The sequence below is a fragment of the Rhipicephalus microplus genome, chromosome 7 (assembly GCF_043290135.1).
Source record: "Rhipicephalus microplus isolate Deutch F79 chromosome 7, USDA_Rmic, whole genome shotgun sequence".
NCBI classification, from domain to species: Eukaryota; Metazoa; Arthropoda; class Arachnida; order Ixodida; family Ixodidae; genus Rhipicephalus; species Rhipicephalus microplus.
The window spans coordinates 70497965-70522831 of NC_134706.1; the positions used below are offsets into that span (position 1 = coordinate 70497965).

At 45.1% G+C, this 24867-nt stretch overlaps 1 protein-coding gene across 7 annotated transcripts in view; it reads right to left on the minus strand.

The window, feature by feature from the left end:
• LOC119179190 (uncharacterized) overlaps positions 1-24867 on the minus strand; it is a 226675-nt gene that overhangs the window by 147100 nt on the left and 54708 nt on the right. For all 7 annotated transcript variants that reach the window (XM_075869263.1, XM_075869266.1, XM_075869261.1 and 4 more), the window contains one exon: positions 18832-18869. In XM_075869263.1, coding sequence (XP_075725378.1) covers positions 18832-18869 — 38 coding nt within the window. The remainder of the gene's footprint in view (positions 1-18831; positions 18870-24867) is intronic.

A 24867-nucleotide genomic window follows, 5' to 3' on the forward strand; every position in this document is an offset into this window, starting at 1 on the left:
TTCTGAACATCGTCAGGATGCATTTGGACATGCCAGTATCCCGACGTTACGTCCAACGTAGTGAAAAACTCCGCCTTTCCCAACTGGTCAAGAATATCATCTATACGTGGAATTGGTTGAAAGTCGGGTACCGTTATGGCATTGAGTTTCCGGTAGTCAATACGTAGACGAGTGCGTCCTTCACCTTTCTTTTCTGCTAGAATGACAGGTACGGCGTAAGGCGATAATGAAGGCCTCACAACACCTTGCTTGAGGAGAGCGTTAATTTGTTTGTTGATCTCCACTTTGTCTGCCTGTGAACATTGGTATGGTGCTCGACGAATAGGGACAGCATTGGTAAGTGCAATCCTATGTCTCTCAGTAGTGATGCACCCAATATCTGTCTGAGATTTTGAAAATATCCTGTCATACTTGCTTAAAAGAGAGTCGAGCGCCACAGTCAGGGTTCGCATCAGCGGGGCTTGAATGATTTCCTTTTAATTGTGATGCGGAAGGTTCATATTCTCACGTGCTTGTGTCACTGACTTTTTTTCCCCATTTACAGAAAGATTGAAGTATGAAGCGCTGTCTAGGCCAAGAAATATTTGCGTTCTCATGCCTCGGAGAACATGTGCATAAACTTTCTTTATGGCATTCCCAAGTTGTAACTGAATGTTTACGCGACCCAAAGTTCGAATGCTTGATGCAACTTGCTGGACCATGATGCGTGAATCTCTCATCAACAGAAGTTTTAGCTGTTTGTACACATCCTCGCTGATTCAAGTAATTGTTGCTCCTGTATCGAGAATGGCATTCACTGGCTTTCCGTTGATGAGAGCATTGAAATGTATTAATGAAACTCTGGATCGCCCTCCTCGTTTCCCCCTTCAGTATCAATAGCAGCACATGGCCGTGGCACGGACATTCGTTGTGCCAGTGAAATTGTCGTGGGAAACCAGCTGCTGAGCAGTATCTACATTCGTTTTGCGGGGCATGCGGTTGAGGAGTTATTGTCAGTTGCTGCGGTCTGCTGAAGAGACGTGGAGCTCTTGATGCGACACTAGCGTTACGAGTAAAGGAAACTCCTCTCGCCCGTTTTAAAGATGTCTCGACCCGTTGAGCAGCGGTGAGCCACTCTAATGACGAGTTGAAAGACAGCTGGCGAGCGCCAGTTTCACATCAGGAGGAACACCATCAGTCAGTCCAGAAATGATGTGGCGTTCTTTCAGGTCAGCCAAGGAACCCAGTCGCTTTTTCTCATCGTAGTAGTCCTTGATGGTCCGCCCTCCTTTTAGTCGGTAGTGAATGAAGAGACGAAAGGCATCTCCGTCAGTCGTAGCAAAGCGGGCTTGCATGTCACGCTTGATATCGTCCCAAGTAGTCTCACCGTTGCCGAAAATCTCTGTCAGGTACCACTTCAACGCTTCCTCTTCAATGTATTCGTTGAAGTGACTGACCCGATCGCGGTGAGTCCATGACGCCTCGGCTGCCTTCATGTCGAAAATAAGAAGCCACTTGTCGATGGGGGCGTCTTCTGGTGTTCCCTTGAACTTCTGTATGTTGAGCGGAGGATTCGGCTTAGCCATGGCACGTTGATGAGGTCGATCCTGTTGACTTGTGTGACGCTACAAAATGGAGACACGTCGTGGTCCAGATGCCATGGGGTAATTCTAATGCACGCGAACTTTCATTTCGTTGGCTTCTCCTAGAATCAGCTTGTTAATATGCGTCACACACACACACACACACACACACACACACACACACACACACGCACACACACACACACACACACACACACACATATATATATATATATATATATATATATATATATATATATATATATATATATATATTTATCACTATAAGAAAACACGGACAATTGCGTATAAGCAGACCCTTACGGCAACCACATAAGTACCAATATAATAAAAGAAAGTGCCAACAGCAGTACTTATATTCGTAGTAGCCTAGGCTACGTAACAGTTTATTACATGCTTCTAAACGATCCCACAACCACCGCATGCCTCAAGAAAAGCAAGAAATTCCTGATCGCTAATGCACTCAGTAAGAGTTAGAATCTTTTGAATTGGATTCGCGGCATTTTCTTAATAATAAAGAACTAGAACGAAAACAAAATATTAAGGCCTAACGTATAACATCTTTGTTATTTCAGTTTTGCAGACAATAACGCGTTTTTAAGTGATGCCAGCGATGACTCACGAAAGAAAATCTGGAGATGTAAAAAAAAGACACGTTAAAGTATGAATAAAGAGAGGCCCGAAGAAAACAAAGATAATGTTAGACGGCCTGGCGAAAACGCGGAATTAAGGGTACTAACAGTAAAGCCACCCCTCCCCCTAAGTTTCTCTCATTCACGCCAAAAAATAATAAGGTCAAGTTGATTCGAAATAAAACGTTAGTCATTTGCAACACATGCCCGGCAATCACATTGCCTATAAGCTTCAAGTAGAAGTTCAAAATATTTCAGTATAAACTTGCGGGCCTAAAACACGAATAAACTATTGCACGTGGCCTGAAAAACATCACGAAGCTTGAGTGGTACCACAAGATCCAATAAACTTTACATATAGAGAGGATAGAGACACCCACACGCACGCATTGCTCATCACACTATATTATTGTAATGAAATAAATCATTTAGTAAAACCTCTGCCGTGTGCCCGTTTCATCGATAACAACACGAGTGAATGGAACACCCAGGCACACCCTAGAAAGAGAATACACACAAAAAAAGAATATTCAATAGCAAATGTGCAGTAAAACCAGAACCGAAATATTATGAGACGCAGAGCGGTCAACATAAGGCCTTATATGAAGCGAGCGAGTCCAAGATGGAAGCACTGGGTCACTGGCTGCATGCCGTGGTTATCTCTGCCGAAAGCAGTGCCGGAATCCTGCCGCGTATCCAACTCGCGCATGATTCTGACTCCTCCACACTTGTCCACACACCCGCACTTCAGCAAGAAAAACCTGCTCCCGCAATAGTGATTATTCTTCCGTCAAGCCGAATACTCAGCGAAAAAAAGGGGGGGAGGGGGAAGTTTGTTTCACGGAAAAACTTGGCGATCCGGAACAACTGTCATGCAACGTGAGCATCATCCTGCATAACTACGAGCATAGAATCAGTTTGTACCTGTAGGGCAGGCATACGTAAGTAAAAGTGTGTCCAAATATTGTGAAAAACAAAAAAAACTGTCAACCATTGACGTTTGCTGTATTCAAGCAGGCTTTCGTATGCCTTTCACAGGCCGCCTAGAAGTTTGCTTGATCAGAAAAGTGGTCGCGGATGTAAGAGAATACCCTGGATAACGGGCTGCTTCTGAGATCATGCTCCCACTATTCACACAAACACACACACACACACACTCACACACACAAACATTGAGCCTGTTCAGATTATTTCTAATTCACTCTTCAGAGAATCAAATACGATAACTTCGAAAAGCACTGGTTTGCGTTATTTGGTTACGAACCCACGATAAAGCTACTTGCACTTCCCTTAGGAACGTTGTAATTTATTTTAGTGCAGTCCAGAGTTCTTAAAGAAAAAACCTTATGTTTTTATAAGCAATTTACCTTTAATGTTTTGCAGAAAAAGAAAAACCGTTGCGAACCGTTAGGGAACTTTTTTTTTCGCTATGGAACGGAAACGGAATGGAACGTTTTGCGAAGGAACAAAACTAAAACCAAACTGGAAAACCCTACGATAGCATTCGCTTCCCGCACATTAGCCCCTGTAGAACTAAATAATTCTCAGGTGTATCACGAAGGACTGACACTTGTCAATGAAGCCAAACATTTTTATCAGTACATCGCGGGCAGACAAGTGACTGTTCTGACTGATCACAGGCTACTCCTGAGTATCCTAGAGCCCCAGAAGCAGATTCCAGAGCCATTGATTGATTGATATGGGGGGTTTAACGTCCCAAAACCACTATATGATAAGAAAGACGACGTAGTGGAGGGTTCCGGAAATTTAGACCACCTGGGGTTCTTTAACGTGCACCCAAATTTGAGCACACGGGCCTACAACATTTCCGCCTCCATCGGAAATGCAGCCGCCGCAGCCGGGATTCGAACCCGCGCCCTGCGGGTCAGCAGCCGAGTACCTTATCCACTAGACCACCGCGGCGGGGAAGATTCCAGAGCCATTTTCGCCTCGTATGATCCGATGGTGCATTAGGATGTCAGCATAAGACTACGACGTGGTGTAGTGTCTAACACCGACGCACTGAGCTGCTTGTCCCTCAGCGAAACCATTGAGGATACACCTCAAGTTGGTTGGGTGCTCATGTTCGAAGCGATAAATAGCCCCCCCCCCCCCACTAACAGTTGACGAAGTCACAATGGCCACGCAAGATGACCCAACATTGTTCAAGTTGTACAACGCCCTGATGGAGGGCAGAGTTCAAAATTTCAAGAATGAGAACTTCAACGCTTTTAACAAGAAAGAAATGGAGTTCAACTGTCATCGTGATTGTATCAAATCGGGATCACGAGTTGTCATTCGTGGCCCACTTCGACAACGAGCAATGGCTCTCATTCATGCCGGACACCGAGGCATGATCACATTGAAGTGAGCCCGCAGCTACATGTGGTGGCCGGGAATCGGCAAGGGCACCGATATAGCTGCAGAGTGCACAGCCCACCTCTTGAATGAACGCGCTCCTACGCGAGCTCCAGCACTGGACTGGGGCCGACCGAGTACACCTTGGCACACATTCTTGGTAATTCCGGATGCCTACAGTAAATGGGTTGAAATTCACCAAGTGAACAAAACATCATCGACAGATGCCATCGATTTCCTGCGCTTGTTGTTTGAAACTTTCGAATTACACCACAAGGTGGTTTCAAACAACGGAATCGCATTCGTGTCAGCCAAAATACAGAAACTATACGAGTGACAACTGCATCACAGTGGTGAAATCTGGTTCAAACCACCCAGCCAAAAACGGACAGGCCAAACGCTACGTGGTAGAGCTAAAACTTGCTCTTGCAAGTACGGGGTCATTACAGCTGTGCATTGCACGCTTTTTTTTTCAAGCAACTTGCAATGAGCCAGACGAGCCATGTACCGGAGTATATCATGTTTTCTTGCGAGCTGCGAACGCACATCTCAGCCATTCTGCCAGAACCGCTTTGAAAGGTCACACCACATAAGGAAGACGCCTCGCGTTGCCGGCAACTCCACAAAGGACAATCAGTGGTCGCCCGTCAGTTTCACGGAATGCCCGAATGAACGGCGCACATCGTAAAAAATGGCAGGAGATTTTGGCTTGTTGAAGCTAAAGCACCTCCATCGCGTCTTCTACCGAAAAACGCATGGAGGTGCATTCCCACTACCAGCCAGCTGCAGGGATGCACTCTGCCCGCCACCTGACCTCCCCCCCACAATACTTGAGGCCGCGCGCCCGGGGCTGACTGACTGTCAGGGCAATCAGTGGGCCCGCGCACTGGCTGCCTCTCCTTTGTACTCCTTGTCCCTTTTATGGCCCACAGCGGACTCAAAAGCCAGCGCTTGGACCATTGAGACTATGCTGCGCACAAATGCCTTTCTTGAAAGTAATAAACTCAGTTCCCTGTTAGGGACGCCTGTTATTCCGGCTACCGTGGACATTACACAGTGCAAATAGGGTTCTTTGTTCCTAAAAAATTTAACCTCCCTGCCTTTCCGCATTATAACTGTTTCTTTTAAAGCACTTCCATAAATATTTTTAAAATTTTATATTGTTAAAGTTGGAGAGTCGCGTAATAAAAAAGAGGAAGTTGACTTATCTATATATAGATTTGTTATTTATTTTAGAGAAAAACTGCCAGTCAAGTGCCGGCCTTTGGGCAGGGGTGTGTGGCGCAGTGGACGCAACAATGTGTGGGAGGTACAGTAGTAGATAGTTTTGAACGAGAGCGCGATGATTAAAAAAAAGAAATGACATGAAATACGGTCCACAGTCCCAAGCGCAAAACAAAAACTATAAAAACAGTGCCCACTAGGTTATGTTGTTTGGGTGAAAAGTAAAAAGAACTCAAATACCAACTGTAGCGAAAATAAAGCCGGCAATGTTAAAAAGTGAGACCTTGCAGAATAGAAGCATTGAAGAATCGTGCAGAAGCGAGGCTTTGAACATCAAGCAATCAGTCTGATCAAGACAGGTATTAAAATGAAGAGCACTGTATTATATATGAAGGTGTTGTTATGAGCCATGTGAAAGAGCTAACGCACGAAGAAACTAGTTGAGATCGACACTTTCAAGAACCTCTGGTGAAAAATTGTTCCGCTCTCTGCTTGTTTGAAAAAAAAGGTACCTCTATTTAGGGGCTCAGTTACTCTTTCGAGATTGGAGGCACGCGTTTCGTGGCGCAAGATTGGTTCGATATAATTTGTTTTTTGCATTGCGAGCTTATTATATATACGAGATAGAACAGCTTCCTTATTTCGTGATAACGTCTCCATTCCAGGGTCTCCAGTTTAGCGCTTTCCAGAAGAACGGACAGATATATGTCTTACGTTTGGGCATTGAAAATGAATTTTTCAGCTTTTCGCTGTATTGATTCAATTTTATCTGTGTTAGCTTGCGTGTGCGCGTCCCAGACAGCCGATGAATATGCTAGTATTGGTATTACGTACGTTTCACATGAGGTACTTTAGGTTCACTGCATGTCTTAGAGAGTGCCCATCTTAGTTAGTTTAGTAATTTCAAAGCCTTTTTCTCAGTATAAGACACATGTTCGTTCCATCTTAAATCAGATGTGATGACAAGACCAAGGTGCGTATACTGAGGACAAGAATTGATTGCCGATGTTGTATTGAAGTTTTAATGGATTTTTTTTGTGGGTTATGGTTATCGCCAAAGTTTTCTCGCGTTAAAGGTCATCTGTCATTTCCCGCACGGAGGGGCCCTGCCCCCACCGTGCGGGAAAGCGCGCCTCCTGCTCGTGGGCCGGAATCCCGGAGACAGAAATGCTTGAAAGCCTTGAACTTGCTTAAGCTTCTCTCGCATAAGTCATGGGCTACAGATCGTGAATGTCTAATAAACCTTATCAGTAGTGTAGTGCCCTCACGTATTGATTATGGCTCGGTTGTATACGAATCAGCATTGAGATCCGCTTTTAAGATGCTCGACCCAGTTTATCACCATGGACTTCGTGTGGCTAGTGGTGCTTTCCGAACTACCAACAGCTAGTCTGTATGCTGAGACAGATCGGGGGTCATTAGAACCACGACGGCAGTTCACAAGCATCAAGTATGCAACCAAGGTGCTTTTCCATGTCGACCACCCATCTCGCGCGCTATTGTAGGATACATCAAACACCCACCTGTTTTTGAGGTGACCATCAGCTACGCCAACGCATCTCATCAGAGTTGCCTCAAACGTTGAAAAACTGCATATACCCGTCTCCAATCTTCAACTAAGCTCCCACAAGGATACTGTGGCACTGTGGTGAATGCGGGCTATCATTTGTTACTTGTCATTCCTAGAGGTAGGAAAGCATGGCCCCTCAGTCACAATCCATCAGCATTTTATGCACTTGCAGGCAAAATACAGGTGTGATGAGTACTACACGGATGCTTCCAAGTCCTCGGCCGTGGCATGTGCTGCATATGGTCCAGCGTACTCTGAGTCCTCAACAATGAATGAACACACCAGCATATTTACTGCTGAGTGCTATGGCATACTGCTAGCTGTAAGGCACATCCTAAAAAAGAAAGAACCAGACTCTATCATATACACAGACTCCCTCAGTTCAGTGACTGCGTTGTCTTCCGCAAAGGCACATAAAAATTCAGTGACTAATACCCTTCTGAACTACATCATGACAGCCTATAGATCCAAGCTTAATATCACGCTATGCTGGATTCCGGGACACTGCAACATAGCTGACAATGAGGCAGCGAACCGACTTGCAAAGTCCGCTGCACTCTGCCCAACAGAAGACGTAGTCGTCATCCTATTTGAGGACTTGAAGCCGCTAACCAGAAACCGAATGCGTAGGCAATGGCAAGAGGAATGGAACGCAGCAATAGAAAACAAATTGCACACACTAAAGCCAAGAATAGGTAGATATGCTCTTGAAAAACGTAACAGGCATCAAGAGGTTGCACTGAGCAGACTCAGGATCGGTCATACACATGCAACACACTCGCACCTTTTAAGCTATTCTCCAGCACCGCGTTGTGAAAAATGTGGTTTGTGCTATCTGTCGTTCAGGTTTTAATTATCTGCCCGTACCTTGAACCGGAAAGACTGCGTCACTTCCCAAAGCTATACAAATGCCACATACCACCTCACCCTTTATTTTTTCTTGGTGACAATCCAATGTTTCCCACAAAAGTAGTTGTAAAGTTGTTAGCAGATGTTAGATTCCTGCATTCCAGCACACATTATCAGTATTCCCATCCCTCTTTCCATCCTGAGAGAACCGCTCAGACTTCTTTATCAAATGTCATGCAGCACGCACTCCTTGTCCTGACAAGCACCACTGCTGCAACTGCATGACTTTTTGAAACCCGCAGGTTTAGACCGTTTTAAACTCATCACACATAGTCATTACACTTAAGTTTAATCCCTATGCCCCACTATTTTATTCTGGCCACCCTGTGTAGATTTTTTATAACTGAACCAACAAAAAACCCTGTGTTTGGCACTCTTTGGCCTGAGTTGCCCTTGCGTCAGTGTAATCGACCACCACCACCACCACTACCACCACCACAATCTATGCGATCAGTGGTACAAAGCTCGCTTTGTGCGACACGATTGACCCTTGTGATTTTCGCTCTGCAGTTGCATTCTTGCTTGCAGTTGCTTGCAGTCGCTCTCTGTGCATTCAAGTGTTTTATTACACATGGTCGAAACCTCTGTTGACGGTTGCCTCCCGTGTGTATGTACAGCAATTGCGTTACATGCGTGCCCACTTTCTCAGTTTACAAGGAAAGGCAAAACCTATGCCTACGAGATAGCTTCGGTAATGCCGGAGAACAATGGCAAAAAAAACTGTTTGTGGTTGCGGTCATTTCACCGTTTACCTGTATGACGCACGTGTTCACATTTTCTAGTTATTCAAAGTCCTAGTGTGCGTAATGCTGTGTGGTGGCGACAAATTCAGATTGGTGGTCGCAGCATGTGTGATGCTTATCTCGGCCGGGTGTCACCTGTTTACTGTTGCACATCGTGCACCGTGGTCAGAAGGTCTGTTAAGCTTTATAATCAAAGTTACCGTGGATCTCTATCAAGGCTAATTAAAACAATAACAGGTGTACATTGTTACACTTAAGCGAACGGCTGTGGAGGACACGAGTATTCGCATACCATACACGTTCCCAATGGCCTGTATTTAGCACTCTCACCAATCTGCTTTGCAAAAGCTGCAAAAATCTGTAAAACTGAAGTCATTTACGTCCGTGGCTATTCCCAACGCAACAGTAGGCAGACTGGTGTCTTTTTTCGTAGACCGTGGAGCTACTGCACCCTCTCTTGGTTTTGTCGTCGTTCAGGCAAGTGAACCAGCAAGCACTTCACGGTGGTGTGGTGAGGCGCCCGACTACCGAAGAGAAATTCGTAGCTCTTTTCTAGAGTATTCAATGCGCAAGTATGTATAATATCTAACTCAAGCACTTTCGAACGCTGCAGTTGCTCCTGTTTGCGCAGCAAATCGTGAAACGCAGTCGGGCTTCGAACTGCTCAAAACTGTGCTGACAGGTTGCACTGCGAGCTTCTTTTTTTAGGGCAGAATTTTTTGTACGCCGTGTTTTGTAATTGCCAAGTTGAACAATTTAGAAGGACAATTGGTATGCCGGCAGCGGGGTTGCATTTCCGATGGAGGCGGAAATGTTCTAGGCCCGTGTGCTCAGATTTGGGTGCATGTTAAAGAACCCCAGGTGGTCGAAATTTCCGGAACCCTCCACTACGGCGTCTCTCATAATCATATGGTGGTTTTGGGACGTTAAACCCCACATATCAATCAATCAGAAGGACAATTGGTGTCAAAAAGACATGATTACAAAAACTGTAAAATGTTCAAAATGCAGGGTAGGTTTGAAATTGAACGCAAGTACAGACGCGAACGGAAAGGAAGGTGGCGCCGAATGTAGACAATGTGAGCTCGAAGAAAAAATGGAGAAAAAGACGGTTGCCCAGAGTGAACTGCAGATGCGAATCACCGAGCTGGTGATAGCGTTGGCGACAGGGCAAGAAAAAACGAGGGCTATGGGAGAAAGGCTCAGGTCCACCAAGGAGGCACTAGCGAAGGTGAACAGAGGAGCAGCCGAGTGAGAGTACGGCAGTGCACTGGCAACCAGAACGGCGGTAAAGAAAGAGCAAGCGAATTCTCAAAAAACGTGTGTAGCCAGTTCAATGACCGCGAGACCCAGCTTCAGAGTAGTAGTGATGGGGTTGGGAGGGGGCAAAGCAGCCGGCGTCACAGGTGCAAGTAACCTCCTGGTGCAGGACGCTCCAGCTGAAACGTTGCAGCACAAGGTAATTCCCGGGGACTCAAATTTAAATCGATGCGCAGAAGCAATCAAAGAGAGGGTAAAAAGAGACAAGGGGGCTGCAGTAGGGACGTTCTCAGGACGCAAGCTGGAAGCCTTCATGAGAGAATCAAGCACAAAACTTAAATCTACAGCCGATGGATGAAACCTTGTGATAATTGTAAGTGGTTTGAACGATGTCTAAATGAAGATACAGCAGGATTAATGACCACACTGGCGAAAGGTGTCGATGACATGTAGTTAGATGACAGGTAGTGGTATGCACGATTCCGGAGGTACCGGTACGTGACACCAACCTGCAAAGAGGATTTGTCAATGCAAAAAAGAGATATGGCGGATGAGTCGAGAGAAAGGCTTTGTGGTGGTGAAAATAAAGAGAGAGGTGCATAAGTGGGGTGGTTTTTAAATAGACATTATTCACTTGGATGGGAGGCTAGGTCAAGAGGTGGGTTGGCGACTTGTAGAACGTGCAGTAGCTTTTTTGGGGGGCATGCGGGCACTTCGGGGTCCAGGATAGCTAGTAATTAGGAAAACAAACAGGGGGACTCTTTGTTACGTGGTATAGACAGATACGATTCCGAAGTTGCACCAATATCTAAAATTTCTAAGACACGTAAAGTCCGGGGCAGAAATCAATGTATCCAAGAGGGTTGAGTCAATTCAGACGGATGATATAATAACATGCAGGGTGGCAGGAATGGGCTGAAGTGGGGAGATATAGAAGAACAGCTAAGGGAGAAGAAGCGGACGGGTTATGATTTTGTAGAAATACATCTCAGGGCCTTGGAACAACACCCTAACAATCCGGACTACGCATGCGAATATTAAAATAGAACAAAACGCAGCAGTAAGAGGGGGGTTTCGGGGCTCTCAATGATGAAAGTACAGACTGGCAAAGGGTCAAGCTTGAGTGTAAGAAACATTTATGGCTAAACGAGAAAGTGGCAGTGCAAATGACGCTCCTGTTTATTGTATACTTGTGGACAGGGGCAAAACCCAAAACAAAGAGCAAAACAAAAAATAGGTGCAGTGAATGGAAAATGAAATTGACGAACTAGGAGAAGAGTGCGAGGTAATTATATTAGTAAATTAGAATGTGCACATCGAAGATATGAATAGATACACTCACCCAACAGGCAGAATGCTATTGGATGTCTGTGAAAGGCAAGGTTTAATCATTTGGAACAGCACAGAGAAATGCGAAGGGTAGATAACGAGGGAGCTGGGAAGGCTGGAAAATGCGCAATAATGTCATATAGGATGCCTGATCGGCTAAGGGTGGTGAACATAGATGAATATGCGTCCAGAAGCTTAGGTAGTAACCACAAACGTATCAAGCTGAGTTTTAGAAGTGAACTGAAATTTGAAAGGTGGCCTTATTAGCAACCACACGGTAATATATATTCAGAAAGGCAAATAGAAATTGCAACTAAAGAAATTAAAAAAAATAAATCACCGAGTATACTAAAACAGTGTGGACCTACAAAAATATAACTTGATTGTTTGAGTTAGAGCTTGCTAAGGTTGAGTCAAGTCAACCGAGAAAAGCAGACACAAACCGAAGAGCTGGTGAGATAAGGAAATTAGGAGAGCCATTGTAAGATGTCAAAAAGCCTCAAGGAAACACAGGTGTGCTAGACAGAGGTGTTGACCGGAAGATGGTGTCAAAAGAATATGGAACTTTTTTAGTTGCAGAAGGAAAGCGTCTAATTTTATCAGTAACAACATTCGATTAAAGGGGGCCCAAAGGATTGCGGAAGTACACAAAAAAATAGAAAGGCAGTTTCGAAGTTTTGGGACCATTTCAATTCTCTAAGTAATAAGACAAGCATGAAAGAGAGGTTTATAAGTACAGTTGAAGGGGTCAGACTAGTAGTGAAGTAGACAATGAAATATATAAAAATATTGACAGAAAACATTACACAACAAGAAAACGCTGCATGAACCGTACCAGATGAGAATGATTCAATTAGCTTAGTGGATCCACTCGGTGAAAGGGCAGAGAAAAGGGTTCCTAATAGCGCAATAACAGGCCTGACGGCATCTCAATTATGGTAATAAAGAAAATAGGACCACACTCTAAGCAAACAATAATGAATGGTGAAGCTCCCATTGGGTGGAAACTAAAGAGGATGAGCATGATCTCTACAAGAAAGGATGGACAAAGTCGATATCAACAACTACCGTCTTATAACAGTGACGTCAGTAGTTTACAGGCTCGTGATGCAGATAGTAGAGGAAAGACTACAGGCATGGGTTGATAATGCGGGGTTGCTTGGAGAACACCAAAATAGGTTCCCTAAACGAAAGAGGTGGGAGGACAATCTGCTGTCATTGATGCAGTGTATTGAAATAGCGAAACAAAAACACGGGCCGCTGTGGCTGGCATTTCTAGTTATCAAGGGATCTTAGTATAGTAGAATCAAAGAAGACTTGCGGAGAATACTGGACACGCTAGTAGTCGAAGATGAAATAACTAATCTTCTAAAGGATATCTATAGAAGTAACAAGCTAGTCAAGAAATGGGAAAAATAGGTATCTGAACCTATAGAGATACAACGCTGACTTCGACAAAAGTGTCCTTGTCACCTTTGTTATTTATGCTGTATCTCCAGAGACTAAAAACCAAATTAAAGGAGAGTAGACTCGACCTCAGCCTCTCTTTTGCCAAGCAAGGTAAACACATTGAACAGTCATTACCAACATTGATGTATGCAAATAATATAGTATTATAGCCGACAACAAGGAAGCTTTGCAGGGATTATAGACATCTGTGGTAATGAGGGATATAAGTTAAATTTGAAGTTCAGCAAAAAAAATTGGCCATCAAGATTTTTAGTTATAACAAAGGCCGTGAGCAAAACTTACAGGAAGTCACGCTAGAAAAAGGGGATAAATACAAGTATTTGGGCATATGGACAAATAGCGGGGCTGAGTGTCTAAGGGATCACGAAAGATACGTAATGACTAAGGGCGCCAGGAATGCAGCAGTAATAAAAAGATAGGACACTGTGGAACTACAATAGGTATGTTGTGTTGAGAAGGATTTGAAAAGGTGTCATGGTCCCAGGTTTGACGTGTGGCAATGCGGTCTTGTGTATGAAATCAGAAGTTCAAGCAAGATTAGAAGTTAACGTGTTATACGAAGACTGGCTTCGGGAGCACACGGTGTTGCGACCGCGGTTTTCAGGCACCGGAGGTCCGGGATGAAGTTGTCGAGGCAGGAGGAAGAGAGACTTGAAGGGGATTTATTTACATTATCTACAAGGGGAGCTTTCGTACACGACGATCTCTTTCTTACATGGCAAGTTTTCGAATCTGGCGTTCCATTACATAGCGCTTTTTCGAATGAGCCGCGTGGCTCATTATAAAGGTTATGTGCTCCCCAGATCCCTAGATCAGGGAACACGTTCAGATGGTACTGCCCGATCACATATCACACACAACTGGTGAGGGGGACCAGCATGCACGGCCCACGTGAGCGTCCAATATTGCGCCGTGATCACTGCAATCCAAAGTGGCGCCAGTGGTGCTCTCCCTCTTCGTGTGTGTGCCGCTGGTCGAGGGGTCCCAAGCTCAAGACAGCATACTTCAAAGGGTTCGCCGAACTGCTCACTTATTTAGCGGGGCGATTTGCGGCGGCCGCTGCGGTCTTTTCCAAAGAAGATGCTGTACTTGTCCTCTCTCTAACGGTTTTCGGCGTCGTGGCGTCACGACGTCTCACCTTCCGACTAGGGGGACAATGCCTGGCGGTCATAGGCAGCCGGCCTGTCAGCTACTTGTATGAAGATCCAAAGAGCACCGCTCCCTTGTCAGCTACGGTGCTAGTCACAACAACGGGAATACCCTAAAATCAGGGGCTACAGGGTGACATTAGATGGACCTCACTTGAGTGCAGGGAAGCTAGCAGAAAGATCGATTTTGAGGAGTGATTGAGAAAAAAGAGAGAGGAGCGTTGGGCTAGGAAAGTCTTCAGCTACTTGTACATCAAGAATGTTAATAGTAAATGGAATAAGCGAACTCAAAAACTGTCAAGCAAGTACTTAGACAACAGCAGGCTACGAAACCAAACGGAAACACCGGTTAAGAAGAAGGTGCAGGAAATACATAGTGACATAGGGAAGATGGGAATGCTTACGGAGTTATCACTGGAGACCTAGCAAACCTCTGGGCAGGGAATTCTAAGGGACAAGATCTACGATGATTCTTGGGGTAGTTCTCTGCTCTTCGAGGCTAGAACTGGAGTATTGCGGACCAATACGTACAGAGCAACATGCGAAGGCACAGACGCTGCATGTAGTATGTGTGAAGAGGAGGAGAACACGGCTGAACATTTTATAATGTTCTGTAAAGAGCTCCACGTTATGGTCGAAGATAATGGCACCCAATTTTTCAAAGCTTTGGAGTTGAGAGACAGTGAAGACAAAGCAGACTTTATATGGGTAGAATAACCAGGACGAGGATAACTGATTGGTGGCTACAATCGAGGCGCAAGTGAAATTCAATGCCTAAGTACACAACGATATTACTTAACTTTAAGGCTAGGTGACGTCAGCGACCACCCGATCTAAAGGGCACAGCCGGATCCATCCATCCATCCATCCATCCATCCATCCATCCATCCATCCATCCATCCATCCATCCATTCATCCATCCATCCATCCATCCATCCATCCATCCATCCATCTATCCATCCATCCATCCATCCATCCATCTATCCATCATCTGCCAGTGTATTCCTAGATTGTCGCCCACCATCACCAGCAAAATGTGGGGGAAGACTGATGAGCCAGAAGAGAGGAGCAAGGCTAGTGCCCTTGACAACAATTACCGCACGGTCTGCATCTTCCGAGTGGTTTATTTCTTTGCAAACTAAGTGGTTTGAACGCTGCTCGCATGCTCTCTGTGGTTACTCCTCGACGGTCTATGCGTTCATCGCGCGCGCCCATTGAGCTCCATTACTCTTTTAGGGGCGAAGCTCCTTAGGGCGTGGGCTGTGCGTCCCCTGTAGCCTGTATGTAGCCACCTCTAGTTTATTTCTTGCAGTGTTCACTAGATGGCGGTACCGTCCCCTGTATGTAGCCACCTCTAGTTTAGTTCTTGCAGTGTTCACTAGATGGCGGTACCGTCCCCTGTACGTGGCCACCTCTCGTTTAGTTCTTGTAGTGTTTACTAGATGGTGGTACTTGTAGCTGATGATAAAAAGATGCAAGATGTTATAAACTAGAAATTGGTACTTGTTGATGAAAGACGCGAGATCTTATAAAATAGGAATGATGTCACATATGGCGCGTGTCGTTGGTTGAAGGCAATCGTTCGATTTAGTGCGGCGACGTACGCTAGGGGGAGCGATGTAATAAAATCGAGTGGGCAAAATGTACAGAGGATTCATGGTTTACCAGGTTTACCTCCGGAGCTTCGCCCACTCATCATCATTCACTTCGTGGATATGGCGGAATTTTTTCACTTATTTTTGTCGTAGATTGTACTAACTTTAAAACGCGTTCATACGCACGCCCAGATTTGTCAAGTTAGCTAAAAATACTGGTACTATATACTTTGTTAGTTTAATTTTTTTTCATGCTGGGAATGTGCTGGCGAGTTCGATGTGCTTACGTGGTCAAACGTGCCGTCACAACACTACTGACCGTTTATTTTGCATAACGTAAAGCACCCCGGCGAATTGAACACGTCCACGCATTGGACACCACGCAAATAGCTCCGCCGTTGGTTAGGTTCACACAAAAGTGTGAACTAGCCCAAGTCACAGAAAATATTCATCAACACACTGATTAGAACTTGAGGTTGCTTCTATAAACAAACCAAGGCACTGTGCGTGGAAGACATCCGTCCTACCGGAAAGCTGCACCAGTGCGAGAAACTGCTGCTGGATTAAAATCTATACAACTGTCATCTCCGGAAACAAGTCGGTGTAGTTCCAATACTGGCTAGATACAACGTTGCATATTTATTCCAATCAAGCAGCGAGCTACAGTCAAGCAATGATTGACTCTGAGAGAAATACGTTAATGACTGACACACGTGATTCATACCTTAACGCACAATATGGTTCAGATTGCTTGTGTTCTCTCATGTGAGTACCGATCTCAGTCTCGTCATGAGTTACACTACTGACACCACTTAACGTGACGATTTGGCAAGCATTTAATGTACGAGTAATACAAAGCTGTTAAATATTTACTAGAGAGAGAAAAAAGAAACATGCTGCATTGCCAGCTACTCTCCGTTTCTCGTGAGATAGATGCTCGCATTGAGCATTTAGTACTTGGAAGGTTTTATAGCGCTACTAACCGGTGCCCTTTTCAGGGGCAGAGTGCGGTGGATATATCCTTCCCGAATATCATCATACGTTGACGCTACGCATGAGTACTATGACTTGTTGAGAGGCTTGGAGTAACCCACAAGGTAAAGAGTATTCTGCGAAGCGGGTAACTAAAACAGAATGAATTGTTTTTATTTCGGGTAACAGAATTACTAAAGTCGCATTCAAAAAAGAAGCTAAAGCGGTTAGGCAGGCATTCCACTAATATGCGTGATGCGCGACACTAACCTGTCATAAGTCAAAGTGAACGTTGAACTGCTGCTGTACTAACACTAGATGACATACATGGCGAGAGAAACACAGGTAGGAGAAAACTAGTTTGTGAAAGAGATTATAGAAGCCTGTGTCAACAACAAAATTGGTTTTCTGTTTTCGAGAAGCAAATAACCATTCCGAGTCAAGATTGTTTTAATCTCCCTGGTAATATACGCTCCTAAGAGTACACAGTTACATGGGTTGCGCTGATAAATTTGAGGCAGTGTGTTCAATTGTAGGCAATGACTGCTGTGATACAACTGTTTAGAAATAAAATCACACCCGCGCACCGAAATTAGGACACCTGCTAGTCAGCTCTAAATATTCAAAAACTATTGGTTAGCTTTATCTGTAACTCAAACAATGAGCTTCCTTAACCGAGTTGGCAGCCACGACCAGAAAGCATTGGCCCAAAGCCGAGGGCCTCTTCAACCTCAGCGCAGGGCACATAAGAAAGATCCAGATGTCAACATGGGTGCATAAAAGTTAAGGGCGTCGAAGTAATTGAAAAGCAATAAAGATAATTTAAAATATGCACAAAAGATAAGGTTTCAGTGAAAACAAGCCTCTACGTTCACGCATTATACCTATTTTTACATCAAAAGGATAAGGCATAATTCTCGTTCTCATTGATATCAGTCGTTAGTTAGTGACAAGAATAACGCCCAATCAAAGCAGCTGTGAAACGTTACCATCACTGTCAATGTCTGAGAAGGAAAATACAAAGCAAGTACAACGATCTGTAGTACTTATATGAGCAGCGGAGTGCATGACGAGTACATAGATCTTTTTAGCATGGTAGCTGCTTCAATCTGTGCGACCGTGTTCGTTATTCTTTTCGGCATGGCTGCTTGCTTACATTAGCATGCTTACTGGGAATTTAGATGCTCGTTGTACCCGGGCCCATAGCGTGGATGTGAGCAGAGCAGTCTGTGATGCTAAATAATACAGGTTGCGTACACTAATGAACCAAGACGCTCCGTGTGAGATAATTATTTTCTTTATATATGTGATATTTTTGCTTGAAGTGAGATACAGTGGCGGTGGCATTCACATGTAGGCGACGCCCTAGATTTCCATGTTTTGTACTAATTAACAGATCTTCGAGGGAAGCCGTCTGGTCATCTCACCTGGAACTCTAAGATCGACTCCTCTCATGCCCCGTAAAAATTCGAAAACAGGGTTATGACGCTATGACTCTCTTCGGTTATCCTTCTGACCCCTTATGGAAGGTACAAGCAGAAAACATTTGTTGACAGTCAACATTTGTTCACGCATACCTACATTATCGTGAAACACCTTTCGACAGACTTTCGAGCTGAAGACATCAACGCATACGTGGTACATTACACGTGGCTGGCGCTCGGTGCCGTTCACATACGCTGTGGGCTCTGGTGCCACAGCTTGTCATCGGCGCGATTGTGGCCGGCAGTGACTGCGCCTCCTCAATGGTCTCTCCTGCTTGTTCACAGTGTGTTGTGTGTCTTGTAGTTTCTCGAATTGCCACGCCAAAAACCCGTCATCCTTCTTCACTTCAGGAAGCACGTTCTCGCTTTCTTCTCATTTTCGAAATTAAAGCAGCTCACGGAGATGCCCTGTAGAACTTTTACCTATGCAAGATATTGGTACTGCGACTACCTACAACCATCCGGTGTGTCTCTAATTTTACTAAAGTTTCGCCATTGGTGTGAAACACATTTGCGGATTTTTAATAGCTCAAAAATATTTAAACATTGCTTACCGGATAAGAAGGGTCTGTCAATTCAGCAAACGATGCATCTGGGTGAGAATAAAAAAGCAGCATTTAGATCACTTGAAATGTCCTACTTCTCGTAGGTAGCGAAACAACTCTCGTGAATTCGTAAATAATGAGTAGAGATGTGGGCCGTCTGCCTCAAAGGACTGCTACAGGCCGTAGAAAAACTCCAAGAATATTTTTATTAGAACTATGAAACAAAACAGGGAAACTCGTGAGTCAACACACAATATATTTAACTATGCCTAGGCGGGGGCACACCACGCGTGCGCACGTCGGATCATCACTAAGCGCCTTGCCACCGTGTTGACAGGACCATTCTGAAGCGAGTGTCTGGGCCACGCACATCGCTATTGCGCAGTATGTGTCGTGCCAACCACGCAATTCGCGTGAATCCCACAATGGCTGGATTGTGGGTGGCGGCGAAAATGCTGTAGGCCCGTGTGCTCATATTTTGGCGCACGTTGAAGAGCCCCTGGTGGTCGAAATTTCCGAATGCCTCCACAACGGCGTCTCTTATAGTGATATGGTGGTTTTGGTACGTTAAACCTCACATATCATTCAGATAGTGAATGTCTGAAGGTGTAGTTTTGGCCACAGTGAAGTACATTTAAGCTACGACTGCATGTTGATTAGCTCTCGTTATTATGAATTCACTGCAAACGTCCGCCTAGTTTGCAGTGTTCGCGATATTTATGATAGCTTCTATGTAGTCTTTGGCATAGCGTTCAAGGCCCTCATTTCTGGACCTGGGCCAACCGTGTTACAATAGAAGGCACGGGAAAGGTTATTTTGTAAGTTGTCATTTCTTTGCTTCATGTCACGTGTAGCTTACAAAAATTCTCGTGGTTGACGACAGTTTCTTTTCAACCCCGTTGTCACCAGCTACACATGTTGAGTTGATGGGTATGTGGGGTTTAATGTCACAAGCCAACTAAATGTATATGAGAGACGCCGTAGTGGAGGACTTCTGATATTGTGACCTCCTAGGGTTCTTTAACGTGTACCCAAGTTTAAGCACACGGGCCTACAGTACTTTCGCTTCCATCAAAAATGCAGCCACTGCAGCAGATACCGCGACCTGTGGGTAGCAGCCGAGTACTTTAGCCACTAAACGACCGCTGAGAGGCTCCTACACAGGTCAATCTATACAAGCATCACTTGAGTCAATACAAGCATCGCTCTGTATGTATGGAGTTTGAAACCGGGAGTACAGACCCGAAAGTGAGTACCTTACTCAATATGTGGGGCGACCAGTGTGCTGGAAAAGTGCCAAACGGAGGTGTTTTCGGCTTCCCAGATTGTAACGTACCTGTGACAATGCGTGGGCTATTGACATTATGTTTCTTCCCTTTCACAGATTGAGCACAACATTTTGAACTTCGAGTGCTCGTTTAGTGTCTTTCCAATCGTTTTCTTGAAAATGTAGCAGAAGGGTGTTCCATGTGTCTATGTCTGTCATTTTTCGAGAAACAGATCACAGTGTGTGATTGTTACGGCTGGTTCTAACGTTGGCAATCACAATTTTTCACTGGGTATACAGGTATCATTAGGCACGTAATCGTAATGACCCATGTAATGTAGCGTAAAAGAAAAGTAAAATAAAACCCATTAACAACACAAAAACGCTCCCTCTGCAACGAGTGTGCGGTTTCTTGTTCCCATACTACTTCATCGACATGAAATACGCAGCCTTCCTAAGTTCTTATTGCTTTGAGCCAGTCAGATGTACACGAACTGCAGGGCTGTTTTGTCCACATTACATAAATTCAGAGAGCCTCCCTAACTTCCTAACGTTTGGAGCTAGTCAGTTTTACACGGGCTTCAGCGCTGTTCTTGCCACATTACATAAATTCAGTGAGGCAACCAAAAGAATAAGTTGCCAGTGATACCACCTTATGGGTATGATTCTCGCCCACTCCCCCCCCCCCCCCACTTTTTTTAACTTTTAACGCGACAGCGGTAAAGAGCTCGTGTCGCAAAAGCCCGCCGCTGGTGTCGGCCCCCCTGGTTGTGAGCGAAAAATTGTCTGTGTGTCTTACCAAAAGGTAAAGTTACCGAGATAGCTGCGGGAGGAAACTACTAGTCCAGGCGTGTGCGCGATCATACTGAGAGAGTCGTGCATTTGAAGGAAAAAATGCTCAAAGTCACGAGGCGCGGTAGTTGCTTTGCCCTGCCACCCCTCCTTTCTTAGCTTTCAGCACTTTTGTCGGGACGAAAGAAGAGAAAATGCAGTAGCAGCATGCGACATACCTTTCTAACTCCACTCGCACTAGACGTATTCCTACAGTTTTTGAGGCATTGACGTCGTGAAGCAATGAGCTCTTTTAGTGAGATCATTCAATGGTTATTTAAAAAGTGTTTCAGGGCCCCTTTAACGCTTTTTGTTCGACAGGTGTAACAACTAAAACGAGCCAACTTGGTGATTATAGCGCGCGCTGGTTCAATATTCTATGTGCGTGTTTGTGTACGTGTCTCTGTGTGTGTAAAACCATATTGTCACGGCTAAAGGCCGGGCAAGAGGACGACAAAGTGATGAGCGTGGGCAGCACCCACGGTTGCTCCGAGAAAGACGACGTCGAAGCGGCTGCTCCTTTGCTGCCGGCGCCTAAGCAAAATATCCTGCAGCTTACTAACCAGTTTGAAGATTGTTTCTCTTCGATGTCCATGATCCATTAAACGCCACTGAAGAAACATCAAATTATAGAGGACGACATGAGCAGAACAATCAGGCTGGTCATGTCAGAACTTGGTAGCTCCGCGAAAACGTGAAGTCATCGAAAACCAGGAGCGACAGATGCTTGAAGAAGACGTTATTCAGCCGCCGAAAAGCTCTTGGGCTTCGCCGGTTGTATTAGTGAACAAAAAGGACGGCACCTTATGTTTCTGCGTGGATTACCGCAAGCTGAATTAGGTGACAAAAAAGACGTCCACCCACTTCTACGTATCGACGATTCACTCAATCGACTACGGCATGCGCGTTATTTCTCGTCGATGGATCTAAGGAGTGGGTATTGGGAGATAGAAGTCGCAGAAAGAGACCGGGAGAAAACAGCTTTCGTGACACCTGACGGCCTTTTTGAATTTAAGGTACTTTCATTTGGCTTGTGCTCAGTACCGACCACGTTTCAGCGGCTAATGGATACCGTACTATCAGGCCTCAATTGGCTGACGTGCTTATTGTGACCAAGACCATGACGGCACTCCTCTGGATAGCGCACACAGGCGGTGGCAAGTCACGCGGGGCCGCGGCCGAGTGCGAGGGAGGTGCCGGCTCCGGTGCGTGGCACGACTGACCGTCTGCGCCGCGCATCGAATTGCACGCACACCAGCGGTGAGCCGCGTGTGGCGGCGGCGGAGTATCATTGCGCATGCGCAGACGAGTGCCATGCGGAGTCGGCTCAACGAGGCCAGTGTAGCTAACGCTACAAAAACGAAAACAAGAAATTCCGCAGCAGGGCGTCGAATTATGGACATCGCGCTTCGCGGAGCACGACACTAACCACTGAGCTACCGAGTGACCCTACTCTGACATATGAACGGCGAGCTATTTATATACACCAGGTACTTCAGCTGTCTTTCGAGCTCGACACTTCAGCAAGCTTTCGTCATTGTTAGCGAGCTGGCATGACGAGCGCGGGTTGTGGGCACGCACTTTAAAGGTCATTGCGCCTCATCACCCCACTCGTGGATGTGGCCGCGTCTCTCTACATGGCGTGGTCAAAGTGCGTATAGATGATATCTTGCATGGTGGCTTTCTCGCGCGCGTGCTTATCTCGGGATTCGGGTGCTGTGTACCTCTGCTTCTTCCACCGCAAGAAAGCATGCTTTGAAGTTGCAGTGTTGAAGCCAGCATGAACGTCACTTCGCTCGTCCCCACGGCTGCGTTTACTGAAGGAGCACACTGCCAACACACGAAGAAGTAAGAATGATGACCAGTGTTTGCGCTCGTCCAGGTGTATATTATTATGCGTGCTTTGAGTGTCGAGCTGTGACAGCTGTTTGTCCGCACTCAACCCGCGTATATGCTCTTACATGCGTGCTTTCTGCTTGAAGTGTGCGCTGCGAGTTTCGAGCTGCAGTCGCTTTTCGTACGACATTGCAATTTGTTACTGCAGCATTCATTCCTTCGCTCCTGTGGCGAAACCATGCACAATGGAAGTTTAACTGCCTCTGCGAGGACAGTTTTTACTTGCACTTTATATCAATTCCTAAATGGAGGTGCCAAGCACGTTTCTTTTTTGATTGAGTCCTCTGCAGTTCTCACATCATTTTTCCCTGCAAACATCTCTGTCTGAATTCTTCTGAACGACGCAATTGGCCTCCTCGCGCTGTATTGCTTTCCCTACACTCTCGCTATCCTATTTTCTTTTTGCAACGCTCTGTGAAAATACCTGGATAGCCGAGTGCTTGCGAAACCCATCTTCGGATTGTCGTTGTACTGCATCGAAACTCGCCTTGCGATGAACTTTTTCCGCCGAAAAGACTGGGTCTTTACAACTTTTCGTTCTCTTTCTTTCCTTTTGTCTGTACTGGTTGTGTTTCTCGACAGATATATTGTATCTCACACCGGAGCAATCAGCACATGTGTTTGACATTGAAGCTGAAAACTGAAGGCCGTAACTATGAAGTAGAGGACAAGCAGGCCAAGCTCTTTCCTCAGGGAGTAATTGTGGTGAATCTGTGACATTGGTGGGTCTTGGTATACGCAAAGTGCTGACGGGTTTCTGTTCACAGCAAAACTTCTATGGTCGCCTGATTGTTTGATTGATTGATATGTTTGGTTTACCATGCCGAAACCGCTATATGATTATGAGAGATGCCATTGCTCCGGAAATATTGACCTCCTGGGATTCTCTACCGTGTGCCCAATTCTAAGCATACTGGCTGACAGCATTTTCGCCTGCATCGGAAGTGTAGCCACCATGGCCGGGATTCCATCGCACAACTTGCGGGTCAGCAGGCGTTTACTTTACCAGTAGATCACCGTGGCGTGCGGTGGCCTTAGCAGGTCATTGACAAAAGGCAGCCTGTCACCCAGCTGCAGCATCCAAACTAAAAAAATAAATGAAGAATAAAACACATTACAGGTTCTTTGTAGTGCTGAGGTTTAAATCTGCGTTTTTGTTACCTTATGGTTGGTCTCGTGCATACTCTGCCACGCGTCTTCAAAAATCAGGCACAAAATATTACGATTACGTTATCCTAACGAATTAAATAATTGAGTTCTACTAAAGAAGAAAAGAATAACTTTAGTGATCAGCATTACAGCGGGAGGTTCATTTAAATGCCTGGCTTTAGTGGGCTAAAGGTGACTTGCGGGATGATGCGTAAAGGCACGATTATATTCGTAAATTTTAGCAAAATTTGACTTCGAAAAATTGCGTTTTGAGCTGCCTTTTATTTCGCGGAAGAGTCTACTCGATGAGTCACTTATTTGGTGGATAAATGCTGGGCCCAGCATAAAAAACGGCTTCCGATTCCACTCGAAAACAGCCTTCTATAAACATAAGAACTGACAAACAGAAGCAAAAGAATGGAAAGGAAAAACAGTAGTTAAGGCAAACACACGCTAAATGTCACTCTCCCGCCGTTTCCCAATATGGGAATGTTCTTAATTTTTAACCCCCACGTGTCTTAATGTATAGAGGCATGTGGTAAAACTATTGCAACAATCACGCACTGAAGAACGACTTGATATGACATCAGGCTTCTTTAAATTGGATGAAATCAATTAAATTATAATTCGAAATCTTAGACTGCGACAAATGGCAAACGGTAACAAGCAAACAATACCCCTGTCTTTAACATTTAATAAGAAAACAACCTTTGCGTGTACAGTGAAGTAACATGATTTCTCACTAAAGAAGTGTATACAATCGAAAGAACCTGTATACAAGAAATCATGGCAATAATTATTTTGGAATTTTACGTGGCATGACATGAGACGCACGTCACAATATTTTCCCGTGATAGTTTGTTTTGGGAGGTATAGTAAATTGTGGTAAAGCATCAACGCAA